This window comes from Lagopus leucura, unplaced genomic scaffold (genome assembly GCF_019238085.1).
Source record: "Lagopus leucura isolate 7727_CA_CO unplaced genomic scaffold, USGS_WTPT01 Super-Scaffold_100004, whole genome shotgun sequence".
Classification (NCBI taxonomy): Eukaryota; Metazoa; Chordata; class Aves; order Galliformes; family Phasianidae; genus Lagopus; species Lagopus leucura.
Genome location: NW_024962264.1, coordinates 11,673,215 through 11,697,591, shown reverse-complemented (window position 1 = coordinate 11,697,591; position 24,377 = coordinate 11,673,215). Strand labels below are relative to the sequence as shown.

Sequence of the window (24,377 nt, the reverse complement as noted above, 5' to 3'; positions counted from 1 at the left end):
ACACATGTTCTTGTAGGTGTGTATTACAGTAGTATCAGCTGATAAAGTCCTTGGTGAAGTATGCAGTTTAGATGAAATAAAACAGTCTGAGTCTGATCACATACAAGATTTTATACTCAAATAGAAATAGCACTTGATTCTTGTAAGGATTAGCAAAAGATTGCTTATAGATTCGTATACAAAAAGACAGCTTCAGCTGAGTTCCGATTATTAAAAATGTGCATAGTCATAGGACTATAGCTAGTGAAATGTTGGTGAGCTGCATTGGTGAGAATGCTGTGAAGAAACTGTTAGTTTCATATGTGTTTGATCTAGAGTAGTCTTTGGCGTTGTATTTTATACTGAGCAGACATTGTTTGAGAAGTAGAATTATTTTTACAATTTTGAGACTTATTAAAGAAACAGAGCGTTTACTTGAGGAGTTTGTTTCTACTGAGCTAATGAGCTCATTTAATGAGTTACTAATGTAATAAGGAATTTATTACATGTAATGTAATTTGTATTTATTTGTGTAAAATGTATTTTGGGTATAGATACTACTAAGTTCTCATTCATTGTAAAGCTTGTATATCGAATTTTCATATACAATCAAACTAATATTTTTCAATTATCTTTGCATCTCTGTGTTATTGTGAAGAGGGGATTTATCAGTGTTTCAGAATTGCTATAGACTAGAATTTCATCAGGTTAACTCAAGATCAATAAAAATGAAGAGATTTAAGAGAAGTGAATTTTCATTCTACTATTGCTTAACATGTATACATAAAAAAGCATAAAGTAATAATGAGCTGTTTTCCTCCCATAATATTTATGTACCTTCTTAAACCCTTTTAAATGAAACACTAATTTTCAAACTACCAACATCAATATATCAGAGCAGATTTCTGGTATATTTTTCAATAAATTCAATTGGCTTTATGAGTTATAAAAATAAACGCTGTAATTGTAGTATAGTGCTAATGATTTGAAAAACTATTTTTAAGTCTAAAGCTTATGATCCTGTTCAAATATGAAACAGTGTCATATGAAAGCAAAAAAGATTGAATACTGACTGAAATCCCAATTACATTGTCTGTCCAAAGTGTGAAATATACCATACCTGTCCACACTAAGTGCACAGAGATTAAGGACTGTGATTCCCACTGATGCCTTCTGTATAAAGGGAAGGAATTTGCAAAGAAACTGCCCAAATTCAGAATCTCCAAAAGGCCACTTCTGAGCCAGGAGCTAAAGGAAAGATAAAAAATAATCAGAATATTTGAACAATACTTTAGCAAGTATGTAACAAATATAATTCTTTCTTGTCTTAAACCTAATTGTAATCTTGAGTTTTTCATACCTCAAAGATATCTTTAGTGCTGAATGAGTCTGGGAAGTAACTGCTGCTGTAGAAAATGAAATGAATGCTGTGAAAATGTAAGCTGAAGTGTTGACCTTCTATGCTTGTATTGATAAAAGATGTTTTGTTGATGTGCTTCATCCACTAGCATTTAATAGTGAAAACCTAACTCAACCCCATCGGAAGTGGTTGCAGTTAGCACATCCTAGAACCAAGCATTCAAAGCATAATTCATAGTTCATAATAAAATACCTCAGAGCCAAATTCTCATGTTTACATGCAAGTAGATTCTTGTCAATGTAAATGTACTTTTGCGTAAGTCATGTCAGTATTCACTGCCAGTTTCTTAACTGCGTGTGGAGGAAATAGCGTACATACACAATAAGTTCCATATTACGTTCTAAAGGACTAGCATCAGACATGGTAACAGAAAGGCATCTATTGGAAGGATGTAAATGGGTGACTAGAGTTTAGATCAGTATGGTTTTTTTCTTGCATACTGAGATCTCTCCTTTCTCAAGGAGAGCTGAGAATCTTATTTGGTATCAGTACCACTGCAGACAGAATGGGACCATCTTTGCAGTGGTCTTCCAGTTTAGGCCAATCGTATTTAACAAAAGCAAATCCCCTTGTACCAGAGGATAGTTAATAGATCAGTAGAATTGAAGATTTCACTATTGTCAGTACCTTCAGTAATGAATGTAATGAGATTGTTTGCAAGCTGTTGAACTGTTCTTTTGGTTTTATCTGTACAAACTGAGTGAAACACATTGAAAGCTCCAGTAGAATTATCTTCTGGATGGATTGGCAACTATAGAACAAATGTTTTCAAAGCATATTTTTGCTTTTTGCCAGAAAATCTTGCATGAATCTATATTTAATGTCAGGGGCTGCAGAAAGACTGTTAGAGAAAGAAAGACCAATCTGAACCCGAAGTGGATTTCCACCAGTTCTAGTCGCATGGAATTTCAGCTTCACTTTCTCAATAGTTAGTGATCATCTGGTATCTGGGTTTGGTTAAAATGTGAGTGGTTTTCAGCAACCATTGAATGAAAATTAAGTAAGTGTCACTGCCAAGGAAAGAGGTTCTAGCAGACTTTTATTGATCTTTAACAGTTGTTATAAAGAGCCCCAAAACTGATTTATCATTATAAATCACACTTCAAGTGGCAACAGGAAAACAGCCCTGAATTTGTGTGCACTGACTGTGTCTGTAGCTTATCATCAGCAATAGAAATGAACAAGACTTTGTACTGACCATGAAACTGGTACTACAAAGCAAATATTATCTTCAAAAAGAGAAGTGTTGTACTTGAAAAAGGTTCACTTAGCTATTACTCCTCACTGGGAAGCTTTATGACAGTTTCAGCATGTACACATCTTCCCTGAACCCCAGGAAGCTCTCCTTTTTTTAGATGAAAAGTATTTTATTCCTTTTGTTTCTTACACTTTTCCAGTAATTGAAGTATCGCCAGTACCAAATCATTAGACATTCTTTTCAAGTTGATTTTAATCAAAATCACTAGGATCAGGATCAAGTTGCTTGATTTTTGAGATCATTTCCATACATATCCTGCATTCTCATTCCACATCGGCTATGCATCTTCCCTTTGGATCAGGTGCCAGCTTTTTTCTTCTCTAGATATTTTTAGTCAGTGGTTTCCTAATTTTTGCATCAACACAAGTCCACTGCCCTCTCTTCTACTCTAGCAGAATGTAGAAACTTCAGAGGGAAGTAGCATGTTCCTTTTGAACGAAAACTTAGACACAGAAATTTAACTGAATCAGTTCTGATTTACTAAGATACAGTACTGGGCCTGCTTGCTTTGCTCTTCCAGTGCTTTTGCATGTTTTAATATCCAAACAAAATGGAGGAAAAATTCTAGCAGATTACATTTTCTCTTAAGCCATAAGGATAGGAGGAATCAGGCTGATTATCCTAACTTGTATCCTAGTTCCCCATGAATTGGTCAAATGGATTCTGCTTTTGCAACCCCGCTCAAAAAATCTCGGAGTTTTCAAAATAAGACTTGAGGCAAAGGAAGTACACTTTTCCCCTTGTGTATTTGCAGCCTAAGAGTATTTCATAAGGTTCAACTGTGGAGCAATTCCTGTACCAGAAAAAAGTATAGTCCACAGCATATTTTTACACTGAAATCAGAACAAAAATTTCAAGGTTCAACAGTCTTAAAAAACAAACAAACAAACAAAAAAAACCCTCAGTGAAGTGACCAGAAAGCTGCAGTTTCCCCTCTTTTCTGCTCCTTTATGTGGCCTCTCTGCCCCAATGCTGCAGCTCGAAACAAACAAGACAGCAGTGCTGAGAACATTCCTTTGCAGTGATTTTTAAATGTCACTCAGCTGATTTTATTCTACTGCTGTTGCTATTTTCTAACCGCTGTTAGCATGCTAGATGATGTACAAAACACAGATAAAGTCCCACTGTGCATCCTTAGCAACTTATATATAGTCTAAAAGAGAGAATGTTATAATCTAACCACGTGAGCATTTATCAGCACATGCTCATATGCATCCAATGTTTATCTAATTCTAGGCTGATAATGTGTGTTTAAAGGCAGTTGGTGACCCTGACACTCATCCCAAAATAGATGGACTGGATTGGATGCTGGTTGTGAAATGACTCTCTAAAACCTGCTTTCGTTCAACAACTGTGTTTTAAGATGTCCTCTTTCTCTTCTTCATGGCACTGAGGTTGAAAGCAAAAATTTTAGTATATCCACCTCTTTCTGCTGTAATTACATACTAGTGCTCTAGCATCTTCCTTTTCTTCCTGCATCTGCTTGGCGTCATTGCTGTGCAGATAGATGAGATCTGTTTCCCAGATCTTTTTCCTGTGTTGGATACTCTCCTGACTTTCATGAGCTGCAGGTGCTTGGTGATTCTGATGGCACAACTCTGGCAGTCAAGTTTCAGCTGTGTCTTCAGTAGGACAAATTGAAATACTCTTTTTTATTCCCTGATTTCTGTTCAGCTTGTGCAATGATGGGTACAGGGTCCAGAACAGCAGATTTCTGACTTTTAGTTGTATAAGCTGCCATCATCTTCTAACTGTGCAGTAGGAGTTATAAAATTAGTGTACTCTTGGGTGATGTCCTTTCCTTGCAACATAGCACAGAATGAAATATGAGTCATATCGCATGGGATTTTGTCATGTTTCCTGTAGGAAATGTTGAGCTGTGCAAATGCAGCTCTGTCTTAAATGGTCATCTACAGTTAGGTATGTCAGTTTCAAGGCATGGGCCAAATATTGTATCTGCTGTTTCAGCTGGAATTCAGGTGGAATCTGACTGCACATAGAAGCATCCAAGAGGATACTGACTTAACGACATTAAGTGACAAAAGATGTTAATTCTGACTGAAGTGTTCCTGTTTCCAATGTGTAAGACTCATTGATTCGAAAGAAGTGTTTCTGCTTGTAGTATTTTGGTTGCAATATTTTGATTTAATGACTCAGCCAGGACCCTTCATGTTCCTATGAAACTTCACAGCACAAAAATTCATCCTTTTAAGTCTTTCTCTTCTTTCTACGAACCCTGTGCCCTGAAGAGAATTGCATTGCAGGAGGACACTCATCCATTTCTACTTTAGGACTGCTTCACACTCCAGATATATGCCTCAGCTCTGTTCTACCACTTTGCATGTGAGGAGAGCTGTAAGGGTAAAGGAGAGAGAATACTGTCTGCCTCTAAGTATTCCCACTGTTTGCTCTTGACACTGCTGGGGTGAAAGTCCTCAACTTTGGAAGGGCATTGAGTATGGGAAAATTAGAGGAGAACAGGACAAATTTTGGTAGTGCAGGACACAAGACTAACACTGAGAATATCGAGGTGACTCAGTAGTTCAGGCTTCTACTGTCTTTGTTATCTATTAGCATTTTGCTTACACCTAAAAGCATGAAGACAAACTTTATCTCTTCTGCTGTTCTTTGCAGGAAATATATTCTTAGTTTTGGTAAAATCAATAGCGGTCATCTTTCCGATTTCTAGGGGGTTTCAAGATGGACTGTTTCTTCTGGAAGGAAGAAAGGTTTTGTGGGGATGCAGGAGTAACTTCAAAGACATTTTTTCCTCTATTGTTCTATTATAGCTCATTCTGCCACTTTACTCAGCTGAGTGAAAATGAGCAATCATTTTCTCTCACTTAGGCATCTGGGGAAAGGAATGTATAGTTTTTATACAAGGGAAAATAAATTATGCTTGAAGAGCCCCGGAAAAAAAAGGCTCGATTTTGAAGGAGAGTTTTCTGTCTCACTTAGCAGGTGAAAACCATAAATCCTAGTTTTTGCATTCTCTTTAAGATTTTTATATTTATTACGAAAATCTACTTAGCAGCAAAGCATTCCAGAAAACTCTAGACATCTTCCCTGTGATGTTGTGCTGCTTACGGAGTAGAATTTGTTCTTTTTTTCTGGTTGTTTAGTGCTGATGGCTAACTTCCCATCCTTTTAATTAAGACTGTTTCTCAAGCTGTGCTCCTCTTATTCAGAAATATGTACTGCAAGATGTGCTTATGTGCATAGTGATTTGCTATGGGCTTGTCCTTGCACTACTTCAGCACAAAACTATAACTACTGTGGATGTCACTTGCTCAGTTAGTATACAGAATCCCTCCTGCTATCTTTGGTGTCAACGGTTTATGGGTTGGAATGGTTTATGATGTGGAATATCAGTAACCAAAAATCATAAAACCATAACACTTGGTTATCCGCATTGTTTGTGTATAATATTCTGTCAGTGAAAGCAATCAGATAAGCCAAATAACTTGTGATCTAGAAGAGATGATTCTAATGCTCCTGCATTTGCTCTGATGTTGAAAAGTGTTCATGACTAAGAATGCCTGAGCTAAGTCTTCCTTTATGGCTGAAAATATCTGCTTACTGACAGCTAACTTTTACATTTAACTTTATAGAGTTCTAGGTGAACCACTCAGATTTAGAAGCCATTGACACTGTAGTGTAAACATAAACATGAATAAGAAAATGTAGTTTGTTAAAGAAAGCAATACTGTGATGAGCTGTTTGAAAAGTGGACACTCATGCTTTTTTCTGGGTAGATGTCTTTTATGTTATACTGGTAAAATAATTAAGGAAAAGTATGTAAAAATCAAACAGGTTAAAAACTGGCTTATTTGTTTCATTTACTTTTCGATAATATGATGACTTAAAGAGTTAAGAATATTAAGATTTAAGATGATAAAGTTAACGTAAACCTGATGTAGTTTCCTTTTCAGTAAGTAGAATTCATTTAGAAAGTTTTGGTTTTTTGTTTGTTTGTTTTTTGCTTTGGGGTTCTTGGTTGTTTGTTTTTTTTTCCTTCATAAAAATGGAAGTGGAGACTGCTCAAAGCTTCTCAGTAACTTCTTTAATGCTGAACTTTGACATTGTGAAGATGAGAACCTGGACCTAGAATGTTACTAGCTTCATGAGCTCAGGAAACTTTCTCTTTCAGAAGCAAGAGAGATTTTTCTATGGAGAGAAGCTAGCTAAACTAGACAGTGATAGCAGCAGCAGCAGCTGTAAGGGCTTTCCAAAGGTCTAGTACAACCAGGATGGACATGTTCTGCTCTTCCTGCCTTAGTAATCTGGCTAGATTCTTCATAGAAGGTAGTCCCCTAAATAAACCATCATACATGAAGTCCAAACTTAACTTATTTCTGCAAGTGGCAGTGATGGGTAATGTGGGTGACGCAGCAGCTTTCAGGGTTGTGCTGTGTCACCTGATTATAGAAAAGGAGGTATGAAACTCTCTCTTCTTCAGTGCCTTAACCTTGCCTCTATAGCACCACAGAGCATTATAGTTCACAGTCTCCTTTTCACTGAAAATAAGTAATTGCCACTGATTTGGAGGCTTCATGTTATGATATCGTGAATATCTGAGATTTGTATGTTTTGCATTAAGAGAAAACTATTTGGGTCCAGGTTCTGTAAGTGTGATTGAAAATCAAATTGTGTTAGAATGAGTTGCTCAGTCCATTAGGTTGGATTTATAATTGGCATCCTTCTAGTAAAGCTCATTTGTTAGAAATTTTAATATTGATTTGATCCTATAAGTGAATATACTAGAGGTAATTAAGCCTGATGGGACTTAAATATATTCAGAATATCTTCAAAGGAGGCTAGTGAATATTACTAACATCTCAGACCATTTAACAAATTGCTAAGGGGAATCCACCATATAATTACCGTAATTGGAGAAAGTAAGTAGTAATTCTTGAGTCTACCATATAGTACAGGGGATAAAAATGGCAAAAATCTGTGACCGTATCTGTATCTGACATCAATTATGTAATTTCTTTGTTTTTTTTCTTATTTTCTTATTTTCTTTTTCCTTTTTTTTTTTTTTTTTAATTGTCACATCATTGTTAAGTGCATAACAGAATCATTGACTCTTTCCTCCTGTCACTACTGTCTTCAGATGGTTGTACTTGTAGTCGCCATCCTTTATGTTATCACTCAGCTAGGGGAACTAAATGGTGCCACAGATTTGAGGATCTCTTGAGATACAAATAGGAACGACATCTAATGATAATCTAATGACATATTGCTGAATGGGTAACTTGAAAATTGTCCTGTAACTAATAATTTCTTAGCAAAAGTGATAGCACTCACTATAAATGCTACATACACACCCATGTTTCAGAACACATGCAGCTAACCTTATACAACAAGGTGGCTGCATATGAGAATTTTTCAGTAAATAATTTTGGATGTTCTAGCACTCAGAAAACTACTAAAAGCTAGGTTTATGCTTGTCATCACGATTTTAATTCTGAGTTGTAGCATGTAAGAGTTGACATACATTGATGTCAGGGGTTTGCAGTTTCATTTGCAGCCTTTAATTATCAAATACTTCTCTGCAGTCCAGAAAGATATTTTGATATAGTCTATGGTCATGTTCAATAGCACAGTTCATCATACAAGTTATAGTGAGGCTAGTGAACTTTCAGAACACACAGGGCGTCAGAAGATTAACTGCAAAAATGTATTTCAAAATAATAAAAGGAGTTTAAAAATGTAGCTTGTTGCTTTTAACTAAACTCCTTAAGAATTTTCAGAAGACTATCAAAAGGCAGTTCTGAAAGGCAAAATTAATTTCATATTTCCAGTTCTCTTTCAATGCTTAGATACAGCGCAGCTCTTGAAAGGTTAGAAAAGATTTTGTAGTAAGAATACCTATTCTTTCCCAAACTTAGCTTGGAAAAAACACGTGCCATATTTTCCTTCAATTTTCTTATCAAACATTCCAAAGAAATAAGAACAGTACCCTAGCAAATATCTATAAAGACAGCAATGCATTATGGGAGATGTAGTCCAGGCTATAAATCCAATTTAGTAGTGAGAATGAAAATATGCAAAACCCTAATCTCATGTCTCATTAAGCATCCCATAGGTATGGAAGACAAAGGGTAATCTCAAGTCAGGCAAAGGCTAATCATATGCATTACCTTGAGAATATAAAATATTTTCTTCTGCTATCTTATCATTAAATTGAACATTGTATTTTCCAGATGGGATACAGGAAAGTGGAAAGGAGCATTTCCATTAAATCATGTTCATTATGATTAACAGCCTTTTTCCTGTTTTCAAATTCATACTATGTTTAAGCCAAGTTTAAAGATTTATCTGTAATTTATACTACCGTAAGATCAGAATCAGGTCGTGCATGTCACTGTTGGTTATATGGCTCTATAGAAACTAAATGTATGCACATACGCATATTTTTAATTCATTAATGATTTCAAGCTGTTATGATCTTGCTGTATCAATGCCTGTTTTATAATGCAGGCCAAGTCACTATGCAATAAATATAACATATTTCTTTATTCAGCTCACCGGTGGGGTTTTTTTTTTTTAATTTAAAAATCCAACTGGAAACCATGGAACACTACTTAATCTAAATTTATGCATGAATTAATTTGCTTTGTTTAAAATTCACGTACCTAAAAGTTAAGTTTCTATGATCTGTAAAGGCCAAAATGTGAGGAATGGTTGATTCATTATGCTACTTAATGTTAAGTTTACTGTCAGAAATGCCTCAAGTTTTTACTGATATCCCATCAGCTCTGGATTTGTATAATCCACAAGGATTACAAAATTATTTGAAGACTTTCTAAAACAAGTTAACATCACTGAGATACATATATTCAAAAAGGACTTCATTCCATTCCTTCAAGCCTGTCCTGGAATCGTAGAATCATTAATGTTGGGAAAGACCTCTAAGATCATCTAGTCCAACTGTCCACCTGCCACCAATATCACCCACTAAACCCATGTTCCTTAGTACCACATCTACATGTTTCTTGAATACTTCCAGGGACGGTGATTCTACCACCTCCGTGGGCAGCCTGTTCCAGTGCCTGACCACTCTTTGGGATGTTACATTAGTAAACATATATTGCGTTAGAAAAAAAGCACCATTTTATGGCTTTGTTTGATTAAAATGAAAGATAAAATTTAAAAAGAGAAAGAACAAGTGGGACAGAAGTGCTGAAGACCCCTTTTATACGTTGAGAAAACCAGATGAAATTTGATTCTTCAAAAGAGTTCTGTGATATAATTAATAATTACTAGCCCTGAAATAACTTCGGAAATCTGTTTTTTATGAGTGTTGAATTAAAACCTTAATTCACAGCGTAACTGACACAATGTCTCTCTGCAGTCATAACATGAATCTTGCTGATCACAGAGTATTTTCTGTAAAAACATAAAGTAAGGATAAAATATTCCAAAAATAGCAACTAGCCCTATACTATATATATACTGCCCATAAAGTGGGAGAACAACTTATAAAAAGTCTACTCTCACAATTTGTTTTGTTAGCAGTTAGGATAAATGAAAAGCTACTTGATATAGCACGAATGTAGGTTGGAGCTACATCTTTAAATGAAGAGGTTAGACCTGAGAGCAAGAACGTTGTTATAGAATGAAAGCAAGTTGTGTTTTTTTCTTAAGTGAACTATTCATTGACAAAGAAGTACTACTTAGAGAAGTAACCAAAGAGAACTAGTGTACTTGTAAGGAAACTGCAGTTAAAAGGTGGTGTTGTCGCATCCTACCTTGTACACAATGATAGGAATATCAATGACAATATAGATAAGGTCTCCTAGTGCCAGACTGGCTATCAGTGCATTTGGGCCATTCCTCATACACTTGTTCTGGTAAATGATCCTCAGCAGAGTTGCATTCCCAACCATTCCAACGATGAAAATAGCACAAGATACCACTGTGTTAATGTATTTAAAAGTTTCAGCAATCTTAGTCTGCTGGGAGCATTTGACAGTTTGGTTGGATACCAGGGGCCGTCTAGTGGCGGGGAGTAGGCTGGATTCAATCCCTGAGGAAGTGGAAAGGTAGATTCCCACATCACTCCGATTGGTAGCGTATCTGTCAGAGCTGTCACAGAAGACAAATCCCAAAAGCAGCAGCAGCAAAGAGACTCGTAAATACAAGGCTTCCATCACAAAGTCCCAAATGGGCAAAGTCAGCGAGGCAGGTTTTTTCAGTATCTCAGTGAAATACTGAGCAGTTTTTCACCTGCAGAGAAAAACAATTAAAAAAAAAAAAAAAAAAAAAAAAAAAAGAAAAGAAAAGAAAAAAGAAAAAAAAAAAAGAAAAGAAATGGAACATCAGTACACCAAGTAGGGTAACACATCCTATTTCTCATGTAGAAAGAAGGGTATTTGTGCACTTTCTGTAGTGCATGTATGTAAACACTTGTTTGTGGGTGTTTTATATCGTGTTACTCTGAAATCTAGATTGCCCCCATTCATTAATTCACTAACAAGACACAAAGACAAATGAGATCCTGCAGGATCCTTTTAGTTGGAGACAGAATTTGTATGTGAAAGGACAAAATATGGTGGGTGAAGCTTTGTTTTAAAAAGTAGTCTTGCAAGAAAAGTATACCATTAAAGGGAGCCTTTGGAGACTGTTCTGTGGTATTTTAAACAAAATGAAAGGTTATTATTTTGGCTATTTAAAGGTAAGGTACCAATTCTGCATTAATAATTACAGGCACTATATTTGGTTGTTTTTTAGTGTTTTTTATATTTTGCAATAATTAGTCTTTATGTTATTTTTTTTAACTTTATAATTACCCAGATTTCAGAAGAAGTGTGAAAATACATGTATTTCAAATCAAAATTTGGACTGGATCCAAAGTCCAAAGATATTGGGGGGAAGACTTTCATAATCTCAGGACATTTGACCAGAAAAGTCCTTAAAACTGTTTGTGTCAATTTGCTGAGATAAAGATAAGTCTTTGGTTCTTGAATCATGTAATTGTAGCTCATGTTGCAGTCCTTATCCAGGGTTAAGTTAATTATGAAAAAAAATCACGCTCTTCCACAGATAAAAAAAAAAAAATAAAACAACTTGGTTTAGTATTCTAAGTGATAACTCATGACATTTCTAGATAGGAAAGGAAGCATCATAGCACTCCGTCCTGGTATAGCTGCCTGTTTGTGTCTCCAGAGTTGTTGGCTCCTGCTGCAGGGGGCAGATAGCACCTTCTGTGAAACCTGCTGGAGGTGTAAGCCAAGGAAGACGCTCTAAAATCCGTTTCCTTCAAATCTTGGTCTAATTTAGGATGAAGTTTCTTTAGGTGGCTTGTGGCAGTGTTGCCAAAAGAAGAATAGAAAGTCAAGTATTTATAACTTTCTGATTTCTAGAGACTTGCATGAAGGGAGCCTTTAAATAAGTCCTTATTTCATTCCCTATAGAGCTATTAATTCGGTTTATAACAAGAAAACAATTTACAACAGAAAAAATGTGGCAGACAAGTTACTGATAGGAGCTCTGCGCAGCCACACTATAAATATTTATTATGTGATCTGTAAAAGTGTGTGCATGGCTGTATGCAGCTTCTGTAAAGCTAATGGCTATTTCTGTCTATTATGCAGAGCATATGCAGACCAGCGATCCAAACTGAGTCTTCTGTCGTGGTGCATCTGAGATGGCCAGCTGACCAAGTGTGAGTACCTGTGTTCTTTTAAAGTTTGATATGCTGAACAGCAAATCCTTCTTTGTTAAATGCCTGTTACAATGGATGGTCAGCAGCAGTCAGCAGGATGGAAGTGCTTTTGCTTTACGGTTCTAAATCACATCGGAAATAGCAGGCAACTTTTTTTTACCACAACTCTTTTCAGACAAATATTTATACTTATATCGTTTACAGTGACTACAGCTCCCACAGACTCTCTTAGTCACAATATAGTGTACTCCTTATTTAATGACGTTTTCCTGTGACAACTTAATATGCACGTGCCATATGGCATGGTAATCACACAGACAGCAAGCAAAGCTGGGAACAGAACAGCCGGTTGCCATCTCTTCCCTCTTTCCAGCAGAAACTTTCCCATAAGAAGCAAAATTAAATTGTGTTTTTATAAAATAATTTTTAACGATCTTTTCCTGTGGATTCCTGACAAATCCACAGCGTCTGTATTATTACAGCATATGATAACAACCTGCGACCCTCCTCACGTAGGTAACTCGGCGGTACCCTTACTAACTTTCAGCAATAATGTACTCTAATTTTCTTCTTTCGCACGGTGTGAGGCGATGGGGCAGACCGGCAGGCCACGTGCGTGTGCTTTCCCTGTGCTTACAAAGTCCGGGCTCGGGAACATCCCGTGCTGGGGTAGCAAGCCCAAAGCTCTACGCGCCTCGAATCGCAAGGAAAGCGTACTGTTGTAAGTGAAAGCGTTCTGAGCATTAAAGAGCAGCTAAAACGTGAACAACGCTTTATCTGCCCTAAAAGCGGCTGAGGTACAGACGAGAACAAGATCTGATTAAACCAGGGCTCGAAAGCTGTGAAAGAAGCAGCGCCGACCAAGTGAGTTTCTCTGGGCTGTCTCCCACCGCGGCACAGCGAGGGCTCCTCGCTGCCGGGATGACTGCCTCGCAGTTCTCCCGCTGACACAAAAGGCTCTCCCTCCACCCGCACCACTACCGGGGATCCACCCTCACCCCCACCGGCCGGTCACGCCGTGCCTCTCCATTACCTGCGGGCTGCTGCCCCGAGGCCGGCTCCGCGCACTCAGCCCAGCCGTGCGGCCGGCCCCGGCTCCGCGCTCATGCTGCGGCTGCTGCCCCCGCTGCCGCGATTTCCTCCGAGAGCTTTTCCTGGGATGGTCTCGGCGGATCCTCCCGCCTGCCGCTGACTGGGTGGGATAGACAATCTCCACCTCCGCTGAATCAGTAACGGAAAGGCAGACTGAAGGAGAATGCTGAGCGTCCTCTCCGTTCTGCCCCCTCCCCCAATTAAAACAAGTCTGCAGCCCGAACCGAGCCCCTGCCAACGTTAAACACAAAGGCTGCCTCCCGGGCACGGGGGAACACTGAGAGCTCTTTAACTGTTTCCTCTCTGACATGGAGGTAAACTACTTGACTGGACTCATTTAAGCAACGGCCTTTGGGAATCCATCCATTCCTGTAGCTGCCTCCTAACAGTGCGTTGGGTTCACGCAAAGGTTGTGTGTCTGATTCAATCAGACGACTTACGAGCCGCAACCAGACTGGGGGAAAAAAATATGATTAAATGCACAGCTTTTGTTTGCATTTTTCCCTGACTTGGTCAGGATTATGTTTGCAAGGCAATCAGTAAAACTGGACGTGCAAAAGTTTCAAAAACTCAGGATCTGTAAAGTGCTCTTGGGTGAAATTTTTTGTGGTCCATCCAGGACGTACCTTGTTAATACCTTTTATTTTTCAAGGCCAAAACCACATCTACAAAGATAATAAAATCATAGGATTTTCTGGCATTCATGCATTTCATAATACTGCTCTTCTGACAAGGTAGTGACACAAAACAACTTAAGCAGAAAGTTGGGAAGCTCTCTTACGGTTAACAACCGTCTCTCAGTATGAAGAAAAAAAGAGAGAGTGCAGCTTGAAATTGAAACAGTTTCAAGTTCCCTTCATGCTAACAAGTTTAAGAAACGTCGAATCCCTTGTTGAATCATTCCAAAGTCCTAATTTCATGGCAAGTTTCCATCTGGCTTTAGCACAGAAATTATTTTCTTCTTTTGAGGTAGTCTTCCCAAATATAATATAAAACTGCGTGGTCCTAAAGAGATGAGAACAATCTGAAAAGAACACCAAAAAAATGCAATGCCCAGTAACCTGCAGAGTTAAGATACCTGGTAGTAAATCATGTAAGAAGTTGCTTAAAACTTTATGAGTGCTACACAGTTAAAAGAATGTTTCTGTAGACACTCTTAAATCACCTGATAAAGCTTGAACAAAAAATCCTACAAAATCTGGGAGTCTGGATCAACTAGAACAGCAATGCTTCATTTCTTCTAGAGAGCCATCTGTATTAAATGTGTCAAAGTTCAAGATGCTTCAAGGAATGTAAGTTCCTTGGTTCAGGCTGAGAACCACAAGAAGCCTACTGCTTGCAAATCAATTATGAAAGCTTAATTCAAAATCTTGTGTTACCTTGAAGCTGAAAAAAGGCTGCCTAGCCACCTCCCTGCCAAGGGAGGTGGTGGAGTCACCAAGCCTGGGGGTGTTCAAGGAAAGGCTGGATGTTGTGCTGAGGGACATGGTTTAGTGGGAGCTACTGGGAATAGGTGAACGGTTGGACTGGGTGATCTTGAAGGTCTTTTCCAACCTTGGTGATTCTATGATTCTATGATTCTAAATTGTCCATATGATATTAGTAAAAATAATTTTAAAATTCTTTACAGTTTGATCAGAGATGCTTAGTATTAATGTTGTGCTTTGTCAAGAATCATCTGTATGATAACGTGCTGGAATACCTCTTGAAGTGCTAGGAAGTCTGTACTTAAAGTTCACACACGCATTATGGAGTGCTTTCCCTAATGCAATTATTGAATCTATTATATGTTCTCTAGACATTCTTAACAACCTGATCCTTTGCTATTGTCCAAAAAACTAGAATTGCGTGATCCACTCGATGAAATTTTGGTATCTGCTCTTATTCAAAAACACATTTTCCTTTCAATTAATAATTTCATTAATTTGGAGGGTTTATATCATATGTTCATACACTGATGTGCCTAACTACATTTTCTATTAAATGGAATGAATAGATCTGCTAATGCCATTAAATTTTAAAATACAGAAGAAGGAGAGGTATTTATTACCATTTTGCTTTCTTCTGTTATTGCCAACCCACATAAATAGTATTATTAGAAATTACTGTGTTGCTCATAGCAATTCTGTGTTCTTCATTTTGGTTTTTGTTTATTTGTTTGGATTATTATTATTATTAATATTATAATTATTATTATTGTACTATTAATTAATTGGGCCTTTTTTCTGTCTTTAATTTTCAATTCACGTCTTAAGCTCAGAAGTTGTACTTAATCATTCCTGATTGTTTTTGGTGTTGGTTGTGGTTTTCTTTTCTTTTCTTTTCTTTTTTTTTTTTTTTTTTTTACTTTTTCAAGAAGTGTTTTAGAAAAGTAATCATGTATGAACTATTCTTAAATTGGATTTTCAAATGCAGTTGACCTCAGCTACTACGAAAAGTGACTATGTACAGTTTATCACACCAGTATCTTTTTAAGTACAGTAGAAGCTTTCACCGCTGTTGTAGGACTACTCTGTGCATGCGTTCTTTTATGGATGAGCTCTTGACTAAGATCTCAGTATTTCAGAATCAGTGTAATGAAAGCGTTTCCTTTGACCTCAGCTTTCTGTCTTCAACAAACTACTTAGTTTGACTTGCATAACTGCAGAGATTCAGACTAAGGGTAACATACTCATCTTATGACACAGAATCTCATTTTATTTAATTTCAAGGGTATCTGAATTTTGCTGCTAGAGTCATTCTTCAAGAAGACTCAACGTTTTTGAAAGCTGTTGGTTTTCCTGAAGAATTCAGGAATTACAAAAGTGTGCTTTGTTACAAGGTTATTAGACATATATACCTGAAGTGACTTTTATACAGGTTTTATATACAACAGAAAATACAAGAGGATCTTTAACTACATTTGGATGAGCTAGTTTGGATTGAAATGCATCTCCTCTGAATTAGAGTTAAGTAGAAACTATGTTCATGAGTTCATGAAGTCTAAAGTCCCATTCATAGGACTCAAAAGGCCAAAATAGAAAATAGATATTGGTCTACCATTGGCATTTCATAACGTTTCAGTTTGCCACGTCTTTAATTTGTAGCATTTCCAGAAAGTCAAAAGAGTTATTTATGGCAAAGTATGTAAATATCTAGTTGTTCTGCTTTCTTCCACTTGATATGAATTCATAACACAAAGTGAATTATAGTGAGTGTTCCTTTAATATTAGTTTATTATAGCGTTGGAAAAGTTAAATGTATGAGAACTGCTTAAATATTTCTGCGTTTGGAAAGCTGTGGAAAAAAAATATGTAATAATAATTCATACCAGCGCTTCTTGAATCTAAGTCCTTCATCCTGTTCCTGTTAGCCATTATCTATATCTATTTAGATTTCATGCAGATGTGGAAAACTAAAATTATTAAATAAGAAAAATAATTTTTGAAATTAATATAATTTCTTGCTTTATTGAAAGAGCTTTTTCATGATCCATCTGTAGTGGGGCATCATTTGCCTCCCAGCCTTCCTGCCTCTGTTGACCATTAACTAGTTAAGTGTCAGAATAGCAGAATAGCAATATTTTACCAAACTACTTACTCTCTTAGTCCCTTGTGAAAGATCCATGGCCAAAGGTGTCCCTGTGTTTAGAAACGTTGACACCTTAATAGATCCTGTGCTATTTAGACTCAAACCCAATCCATTGATACATTAGATCCATTTCTCCTTATTAGTAGTTGAAAGAAATTGTCTTAAGACCAGTGATTAAAGTACTTCCACCTTTACCTTACACTAATCACTAAAGATGATTTTCTTAATGTTTTCAAATATATCCTGAAGTGGAATGTCTATGAATAGAATGTATAAAAAGAGAGAAGAATGTTAATGTGCTAAGACCCTGAAATTAGCTATAAGCTAAGGGATTCAAGGAACCTGCTCAAAAAGGCTAGACTTTAATGATAATGGATAAGAGAATTTCACATGACATTCTAAATATGAAGTAAAAAAAAAAAAAAAAAAAAAAGGAAGACCTGTGAAATACAAAATCATACAGGATGCCTGTACTGTAGTTTTGCAATGAGTGAAACTATGGAATGAGTGACTGTGTCACTACTGAAAAAGAAAAATTAAAAGAAAAATTAGGAGTAAAGACAAAGACAAAGCAAAGTTTGTTTTAAAGAACACTAAGATTAAGAGAATAGATCAGATTAGATTTTTTTTTTTAATCTTTATTTCACATAAGCAAGCTCCAAACCACACACTTTCTGTGTTAGAGGAATGCTATTCTACTGCCAGATCCTTCTGTTATTATATTAATCACTTCTAAAATTATCTAGAGAAGATAGTGAGATATTAGAATGCCATTTTATCTTTATCTAAATAAGATTAGAGCTATTTCTTTTGACCACTCTGCAGTGAAGATGTTTTTTGTGGAAAACCCTGACTCATCTCACTTACTTCTAATGTTTCCAAGTTATGTAACTTTTTTATTAGCATAACTATTAATTAAAATAAGCAATGTGTTCATTTATTTTGATACAGCAAGTTACTCTTTTTGTATTATTCAGTGTGCAGTGGTTACCTTAATGTAGAATTAGAGAATCACATAATTGCAGGGGCTGAAGGAGACCTCAAGAGATCATTGAGTCAAACCTGCTGCTGAAGCAGGCTCTCTGCAATAGGTTGCATAGGCAGGCATCCAGATGGGTCTCGAGTATCTCCATAGAAGGAGACTCCATAACCTCTCTGGACAACCTGCTCTAGTGCTCCATCATCTTTACCGTAAAGAAGTTCTGCATGTTTGTATGGAACTTCGTATGTTCAAGTTTTAGGCCATTGCTTCTTGTTCTATTGCTACACACTACCTGGCCTCATTCATTTGCCTTCCATTTCCTCTAGATATTTATAAACATTCATCAGATTGCTCCTTGTCTTTTCCCCAGGCTGAACAGATCCAGGTTACTCTCATATGGAAGATGCTCCAGGTCCTTTATCATCTTTGTGGCCCTCCACTGAGAGGTTGGGAGGAAACTAACCTTGGCTCATTTCATTTCTCTTCCATCTGAACTTGTAAGAGCCTTATCTGTCTTCTTTTGCTATATTCTTTCTAAGAACTTATCTTCCAAGTATATTACATATATATATTTAGACATGAAACCTTAACAACAGCACTCACCTGCTCTTTTTTCTACTGATTCTTGTCCTACCCAGTGTTGATGATCTACTGTAGTTTCTTGCACAGGTGGTAGTGTGCGTTATTTGTTCATACACTAAACATTTTCTAGCTTACCCTTAATCTTATAGTGCTGTAGTTTGGTGTGATAAGTAAAGATGGACAAGCAAATTGAGAAAATGTTATGCCCACCTGTGATATCCTCCTTGGGTGCTGACTCCCCAGCCCTGTAGGAATGGCTGGCCTTTGCTGCTCCCAGAAAGAAGGCATGCTGGAATGAAAAACTAAGGAGTGAACTCCAGTGTCTCAGTCCAAGTATCCTAGACAAAAGATCTAACTCAGTTACAATGTCTTCAGACAGACACCTTTTATTTTTTTCCACTGGTAACTGCAACCATATGTTTTCTAATCAAATATCTTACTCTGAATATAATGTCTCAAACTTTATTTCTATGGAACCTACAGCAGATACAAAGAAAACAATAGCACTTTTTAAAAGAGTAAATTCTCAGCTGCAGAACACTATTTTTCAACATAGTTACCACTATTAGCTATGCATTTCCACAAGAGATGAACAAGAGCCTGCATACCATGCTCGTAAAAATCTGCACCAGCAGAAGTGTCCTGCTGTTGCTGTCACCACTGCTGAAGTGCACCAGTCATCACCATGCTAACCATGCACTTCTTGGTCTTCATGAATGTTCAGCAAGTAGTGATAAATGTCAGTGGATGCAATTTTTTCAGCATGGGAGAATTCAGTGACACATCTTTGCTTCATATGTGCTTCTTTGTCAAATGCCTTTTTATCAGACTGCCCCTTTGCTGTCATCTGTTGTACAGCAACAAAACATTACGGAATATTGGTGGGAAGATTCAACTTCTACCACTAATGTCCGCCTTTGATTTTCTGGGCCAGTATAATAAAATAGGAGGCATTATGTTCAGAGCAGCCCTCGTATTATGTAGCTGAGCTGCTCTCTGTGTACCAAGCTACTGTTGTGGTTCTACCCAGTGTGATAAGAGAGAAATAATATACAGGAAAACTCCTACAGCAAGGTATTTGTATCAACCTGTAACACAAGACTATTCCATCTGTATAGATTGAAAAATATAGAAGTTCAAGGCTATGCAATTTCCGGGCACAATAGTGTAGCTAATAACTTTCTGTGATAATTCTTATGAATATAGCAAAAGTACTATTTCTATTGCTAATACATATAATAATGTATTGTGGGTAACACCAACTAATACATTTTTAAAATGTTCAACTATTACTTTTCCTTGTCACAAACTTTCATCAACTCTTGTTGATTTAATATGCTATTCAATTTAAATATTTAGGAAGTAGGTTAAAAAATACCATCAATAAATATATGCAAATTTATTCATATGTATTCCTTGAACCACGGAGTTTATAATTTGCATCGTGCTTTCCAAAGGAAGAATATCTCGAAAAGACACTTTTCAGTGCTTTAAAAACATCAAACTCATATGTTCTAATCTATAAGCAAATATAATGCTAAATCTTAACTACTTCAGATCTAAGACAGTAGAAATGCGAGGTTCTCTTTTATCAGAGGAAAGTTTTGTAGTTATTTAGAATAGAATATTATGAACATACTGAAAAAACATGCAAATGTTCATGAAACAAAGATTGAAAACATGCACCACTATCATGATCAAATATCACCTATTTACTTCAGACCCATCTGGAGTACTGTGTTCAGGTCTAGGGCCCCCAATACAAGAACGACAGAGGTCTGTTGGAGAGGGTCCAGAGGAGAGCCACAAAGATGATCGGAGAGCTGGAGCACCTCTTCTACGAAGAGAGACTGAGAGAGCTGGGCTTGTTCAATCTGGAGAAAAGAAGGCTGCAGGGTGACCTCAATGCAGCCTTTCAGTTCCTGAAGGGAGCCTACAAGCAGGAGGGGAGCCAAATCTTGGAAAGGGTAGGTCACGGCAGGACAAGGGGAACTGCTTCTATGTTGAAGGAGGGAAGATTTAAATTGGATATCAGGGGGAAGTTCTTTTCTATGGGAGTAGTGAAGTGCTGGAACAGGCTGCCCAGAGAGGTTGTGGATGCCCCATTCCTGGAGGTGTTCTAAGGCCAGATCAGATGGGGCCCTGGGCAGCCTGGTCTAGTATTAAATGTGGAGGTTGGTAGCCCTGCATGTGGCGGGGGGTTGGAGATTGATGGTCCTTGAGGTTCCCTCCAACCCAGGCCATTCTGTGATTCTTTGAACCACTGAAATCAAAGATACTTGTGGGACTCTATTATAATATTGTTGTACCTGATTTTCAGCTGGCACGAGTGTGCCAGCTTATATTTAATGAGCCAGTATATTTCTTGATGGACCTGGAAATACAACTATTTGTATCATCAGAGAATGATCATAAATTATGTAATTATTTCAGAGTCATTAATATACTCTGTAGGGAACCATGCTGTTATGTACATATATGTCAAAATATATCTAAAACAGGACAGTTGCTGCAATTTTCTACAAAGCTGTTCATACTTCCTCAGATTTTTAATTCTGCCATTTTCACATTTTCTAATATGTCCTGGTTATTTATATATTAGTTAACTAGTGGCTATAATAATTTTGACAGTACATTTTCAATAACTTTTGGAAGTTAGTTGAAAATCAAATTTAGATTTTGAAATAATCTGTATTCTGAAATATTTTTTTGAAAATATTTTCCCATTCCCAGGGAATGACAATATTTGAAGAAATCTGTTTCTAAACAGGCCTTAAACTGTAATAATACACTTAAGTATTGGGTCTGTGAATGAGCTCACTTCAAGTATATTTCATTTTCTTTCTATTTAATAATTGCAAGTAATGTGAACATTTGTACAAAATTATATTGTTCATGTGTAATTTATAATCAAAGATAAGGTTGTTTGAAACATCTGAACAATCAATTATACAGTTGTATGAAGATCAAACAAATGGATAAGGCTGGATTTTAAGTTAAATAGTTTAGGTATTTGACAAATATTCACAGAAAAATATCTGAATGAAAGCATCAGCAAGTGCCCGTAATTGATTTATAAGATCCAAGTAGCTATCTCCTGTTTTTTCAGTTGGTGCAATTCAAATCTCATCTGCACTATTACTTTTGAAATAATGGCCAAGAGCAACAAAAGAAACAGTAACAATATGGGAAAAAATGAGTTTTTTTTTTTTTTAATTTAGATTTACCATACTGCAGTGGTCTGGCAAAACACAAGATGGACTAAAAGACTGCTTCCAGTTTAACTTGGAACCTGTACTTTATACCATTGGCTGAGCTTTATTTGACTCAGGATCTGTGTTTTGGCTTTCTCTTTTCAATTTATGTTAGTAAGTGAAAAAATTGGGAAGGCCATACCGAAAGCAATTTTTTCCTGAAATTTAATAATGCTTTTTGTTTTGTTTTCTTCTTATTATTTTGCAGTATATTGAACTGAGGAGGAGGGTTGGTTTAGATGAGCTGCTACTGAGATATTTTGGTGTCTGCAACCTTTCTTAGTTCAAGTTATTGAGTGTTTATTAGCTCCTCTAGCTGCACCTTCCGATTAAATAAGTTTACTCACCTTTGCAGTTCTTTGAATACACATGCCTGTACACATATATCAGATACAGAACACTAAAAGATTTTGTTTGTTGTCAAAATGCATATATGCTAAAAAGTCTTTCAAGTTATGCAAAAGTAGGAAAAAAGTCTTTATGATTTTAGCTGCTAGCATTTGGCGAGACTAAAGGGAAATGAAACAAACAGATGTCCTATAAACTGTCAAGACCTAATAAGTCTGGTATTAATAGACATGTCTGGGCCAAGTACTCTCTAGAGATAGTAACAATAATTGTTGCCTCCAGATAGTCACAAACCTAGTTTGCAATTTTCTAAAGAGTTCAAATTTTCAATTGTTGTGTTTTTTAAAAATTTTAATTAATTATTACTCTCATTATAATACTGTCTGTAGATATAAGTACCCACCCTTACGGAGGTGTCTTAACATGAAACGAAGTTTTAGGGTTCTTTTTAAAGGTGAATAGGAGCTGATATTTTAATTCCTTTTGCCTTGAAGGGCTGGTATGACTTGGTATATTAAGAAATGCTAGTTTGAACAGATATGTTTGGCAACTTATACCAAAGTGTTGAGACTCAGATTCAGACAATTTTCTTGTATAAGAATGTACATCTTATCCTCAATTGTCACCTTGTGGTTCTGTCAACTGCCACAGTACTTGATGAAGCATCTCAAGTGGGCAGGAGGGTGGTCAGGAAGGTGAATAAGTAATACTTTTAGAGACGACAGTTTACATTTAGGACATTGGATATGAAGTGATATTAACTAAGAAGTTTTCGACTTCTGGTAGAGCACACCACTTTTTGGTCTCTGATTTAACTACTGTCAGATCACTCAGATGGAAACCCATAGAGCTAGTGGAAGACTTATATTTCTTACAGAAATCACAACATTCCTTAATGAGAAGCAGGCCTGGAACAAACGCAATTACAAACACGCAGAGAAATTTAAACTATCAGTATTTTTTAAAAATATACTCTTTTGTATGTAACATTACTGTAGAGGCATATGAAATTCTCAGTGGCAGAGCTGTGGCTTTTTTCAATAAAGATTTTAGATTTTTTTTTTTACTAAAATGGTTGACAAATGTTTGCAACCACTTAATGAAAACAATCTGGTACTAAGCTTTTAAAACAAGACTAAAAATGTCTGGCACTAGAAAAAAAAATCCATGCACAGAAACTGGAACATTTTTTGAATTTTGTGGTATTCTTTTGGGCGCTCATTTGGAGGGACTGGAATACAGAATCTGCTTTTTGATTACTTTGAAGTAAAATGGCACTTTTCTCTTAGTTCAAATAGGTGCTAAGCAGATCTTCTGAATTTAGTTGTCCTTATTTAAGATGCTGCTACCCTTCCATTGCTTGTCTACAATCAGAAGTAGGACATGTCACCTCCCCATAGCTCTGTTAGGAGCCTGTTCCTGCATATTAAACTAGGACAGCTGGGTTCCTGAAGCAAATAAAGAGCTGCTTGGGTAGGCCTCTTTTGAAGAGACAAGTTGGTAGTGACAAACAGCTGAGGGGTGGAGTAGTCTTCAGAGGCAGAGTTTCTTCCAAAGCAGGCATCAGTCTGTTGCTATGAGTGCTACAACCCTCAGAGAATTTATGAATGATCTTTACATCAAAACTACAGATTTGTGCTTCTGATTTGTTAAGTGACTGATAATACTAGGAACCTGTGCAGGCATTTGCTATAATTTAAGCTGTATATAAAGGGAAAGACACTGAAACTACTTGATGCTTTAAATAAAAATTTCCAGGTTTCTGTTCTGAACGGTTTAACTTTTCCTCATACTTTTCTTCCTTATTCCATTATCACAATCATAGAACGGCTTGGGTTGGAAGGGACCTTAAAGATCATCTAATTCCAAATTCCCTGCTGCGAAATTATCTCATGTCCCGGTTAGCCTTAGGTCTAAACAGCAACTACTTTTATCAAAGAGTATCTGAATGTGCTGCTATTTCTCAGCTTCACTAGCTGTACTGGAATCAGTTGGAAAAGTCCTTCAACTCTGAAAGACCGTATTCAAAACAGAAGGTAAAGCTTTAGCCTTTCTTTATGCTATTTTTTATTTATTTTTGTTTATTATGATGTTATGCTATTATGCTTTTTTTCTTGCGCTTTTCTCATCTTTTCATAATTGTTTCAGTATACTTTCTGAACAGACACTGAAACAGAATCACTGTTTCATGCCTAATTAGCCCTCAACTGATTTTCATC

At 36.6% G+C, this 24,377-nt stretch overlaps 2 protein-coding genes across 8 annotated transcripts in view; one reads left to right on the top strand and one right to left on the bottom strand.

The window, feature by feature from the left end:
- EDNRA (endothelin receptor type A) overlaps nucleotides 1-13,621 on the bottom strand; it is a 29,116-nt gene extending 15,495 nt beyond the window's left edge. The window contains exons 1-3 of the mRNA XM_042870545.1: nucleotides 13,364-13,621; nucleotides 10,415-10,892; nucleotides 1,100-1,227 (exon numbers count right to left, since the gene is read on the bottom strand). Coding sequence (XP_042726479.1) covers nucleotides 1,100-1,227; nucleotides 10,415-10,816 — 530 coding nt within the window. The 5' untranslated portion in view covers nucleotides 10,817-10,892; nucleotides 13,364-13,621. The remainder of the gene's footprint in view (nucleotides 1-1,099; nucleotides 1,228-10,414; nucleotides 10,893-13,363) is intronic.
- The window catches only part of TTC29 (tetratricopeptide repeat domain 29), a 316,699-nt gene continuing 304,109 nt past the window's right edge, over nucleotides 11,788-24,377 (top strand). For 3 of the 7 annotated variants that reach the window (XM_042870534.1, XM_042870539.1, XM_042870536.1), the window contains exons 1-2: nucleotides 11,849-12,003; nucleotides 12,260-12,330. The gene's annotated coding sequence lies outside the window, so the exon portion shown is untranslated. Of the gene's footprint in view, nucleotides 12,004-12,259; nucleotides 12,331-18,416; nucleotides 18,472-24,377 lie in introns of those variants that run through there. The other 4 variants (XM_042870538.1, XM_042870535.1, XM_042870537.1 and 1 more) reach the window with 4 other exon arrangements.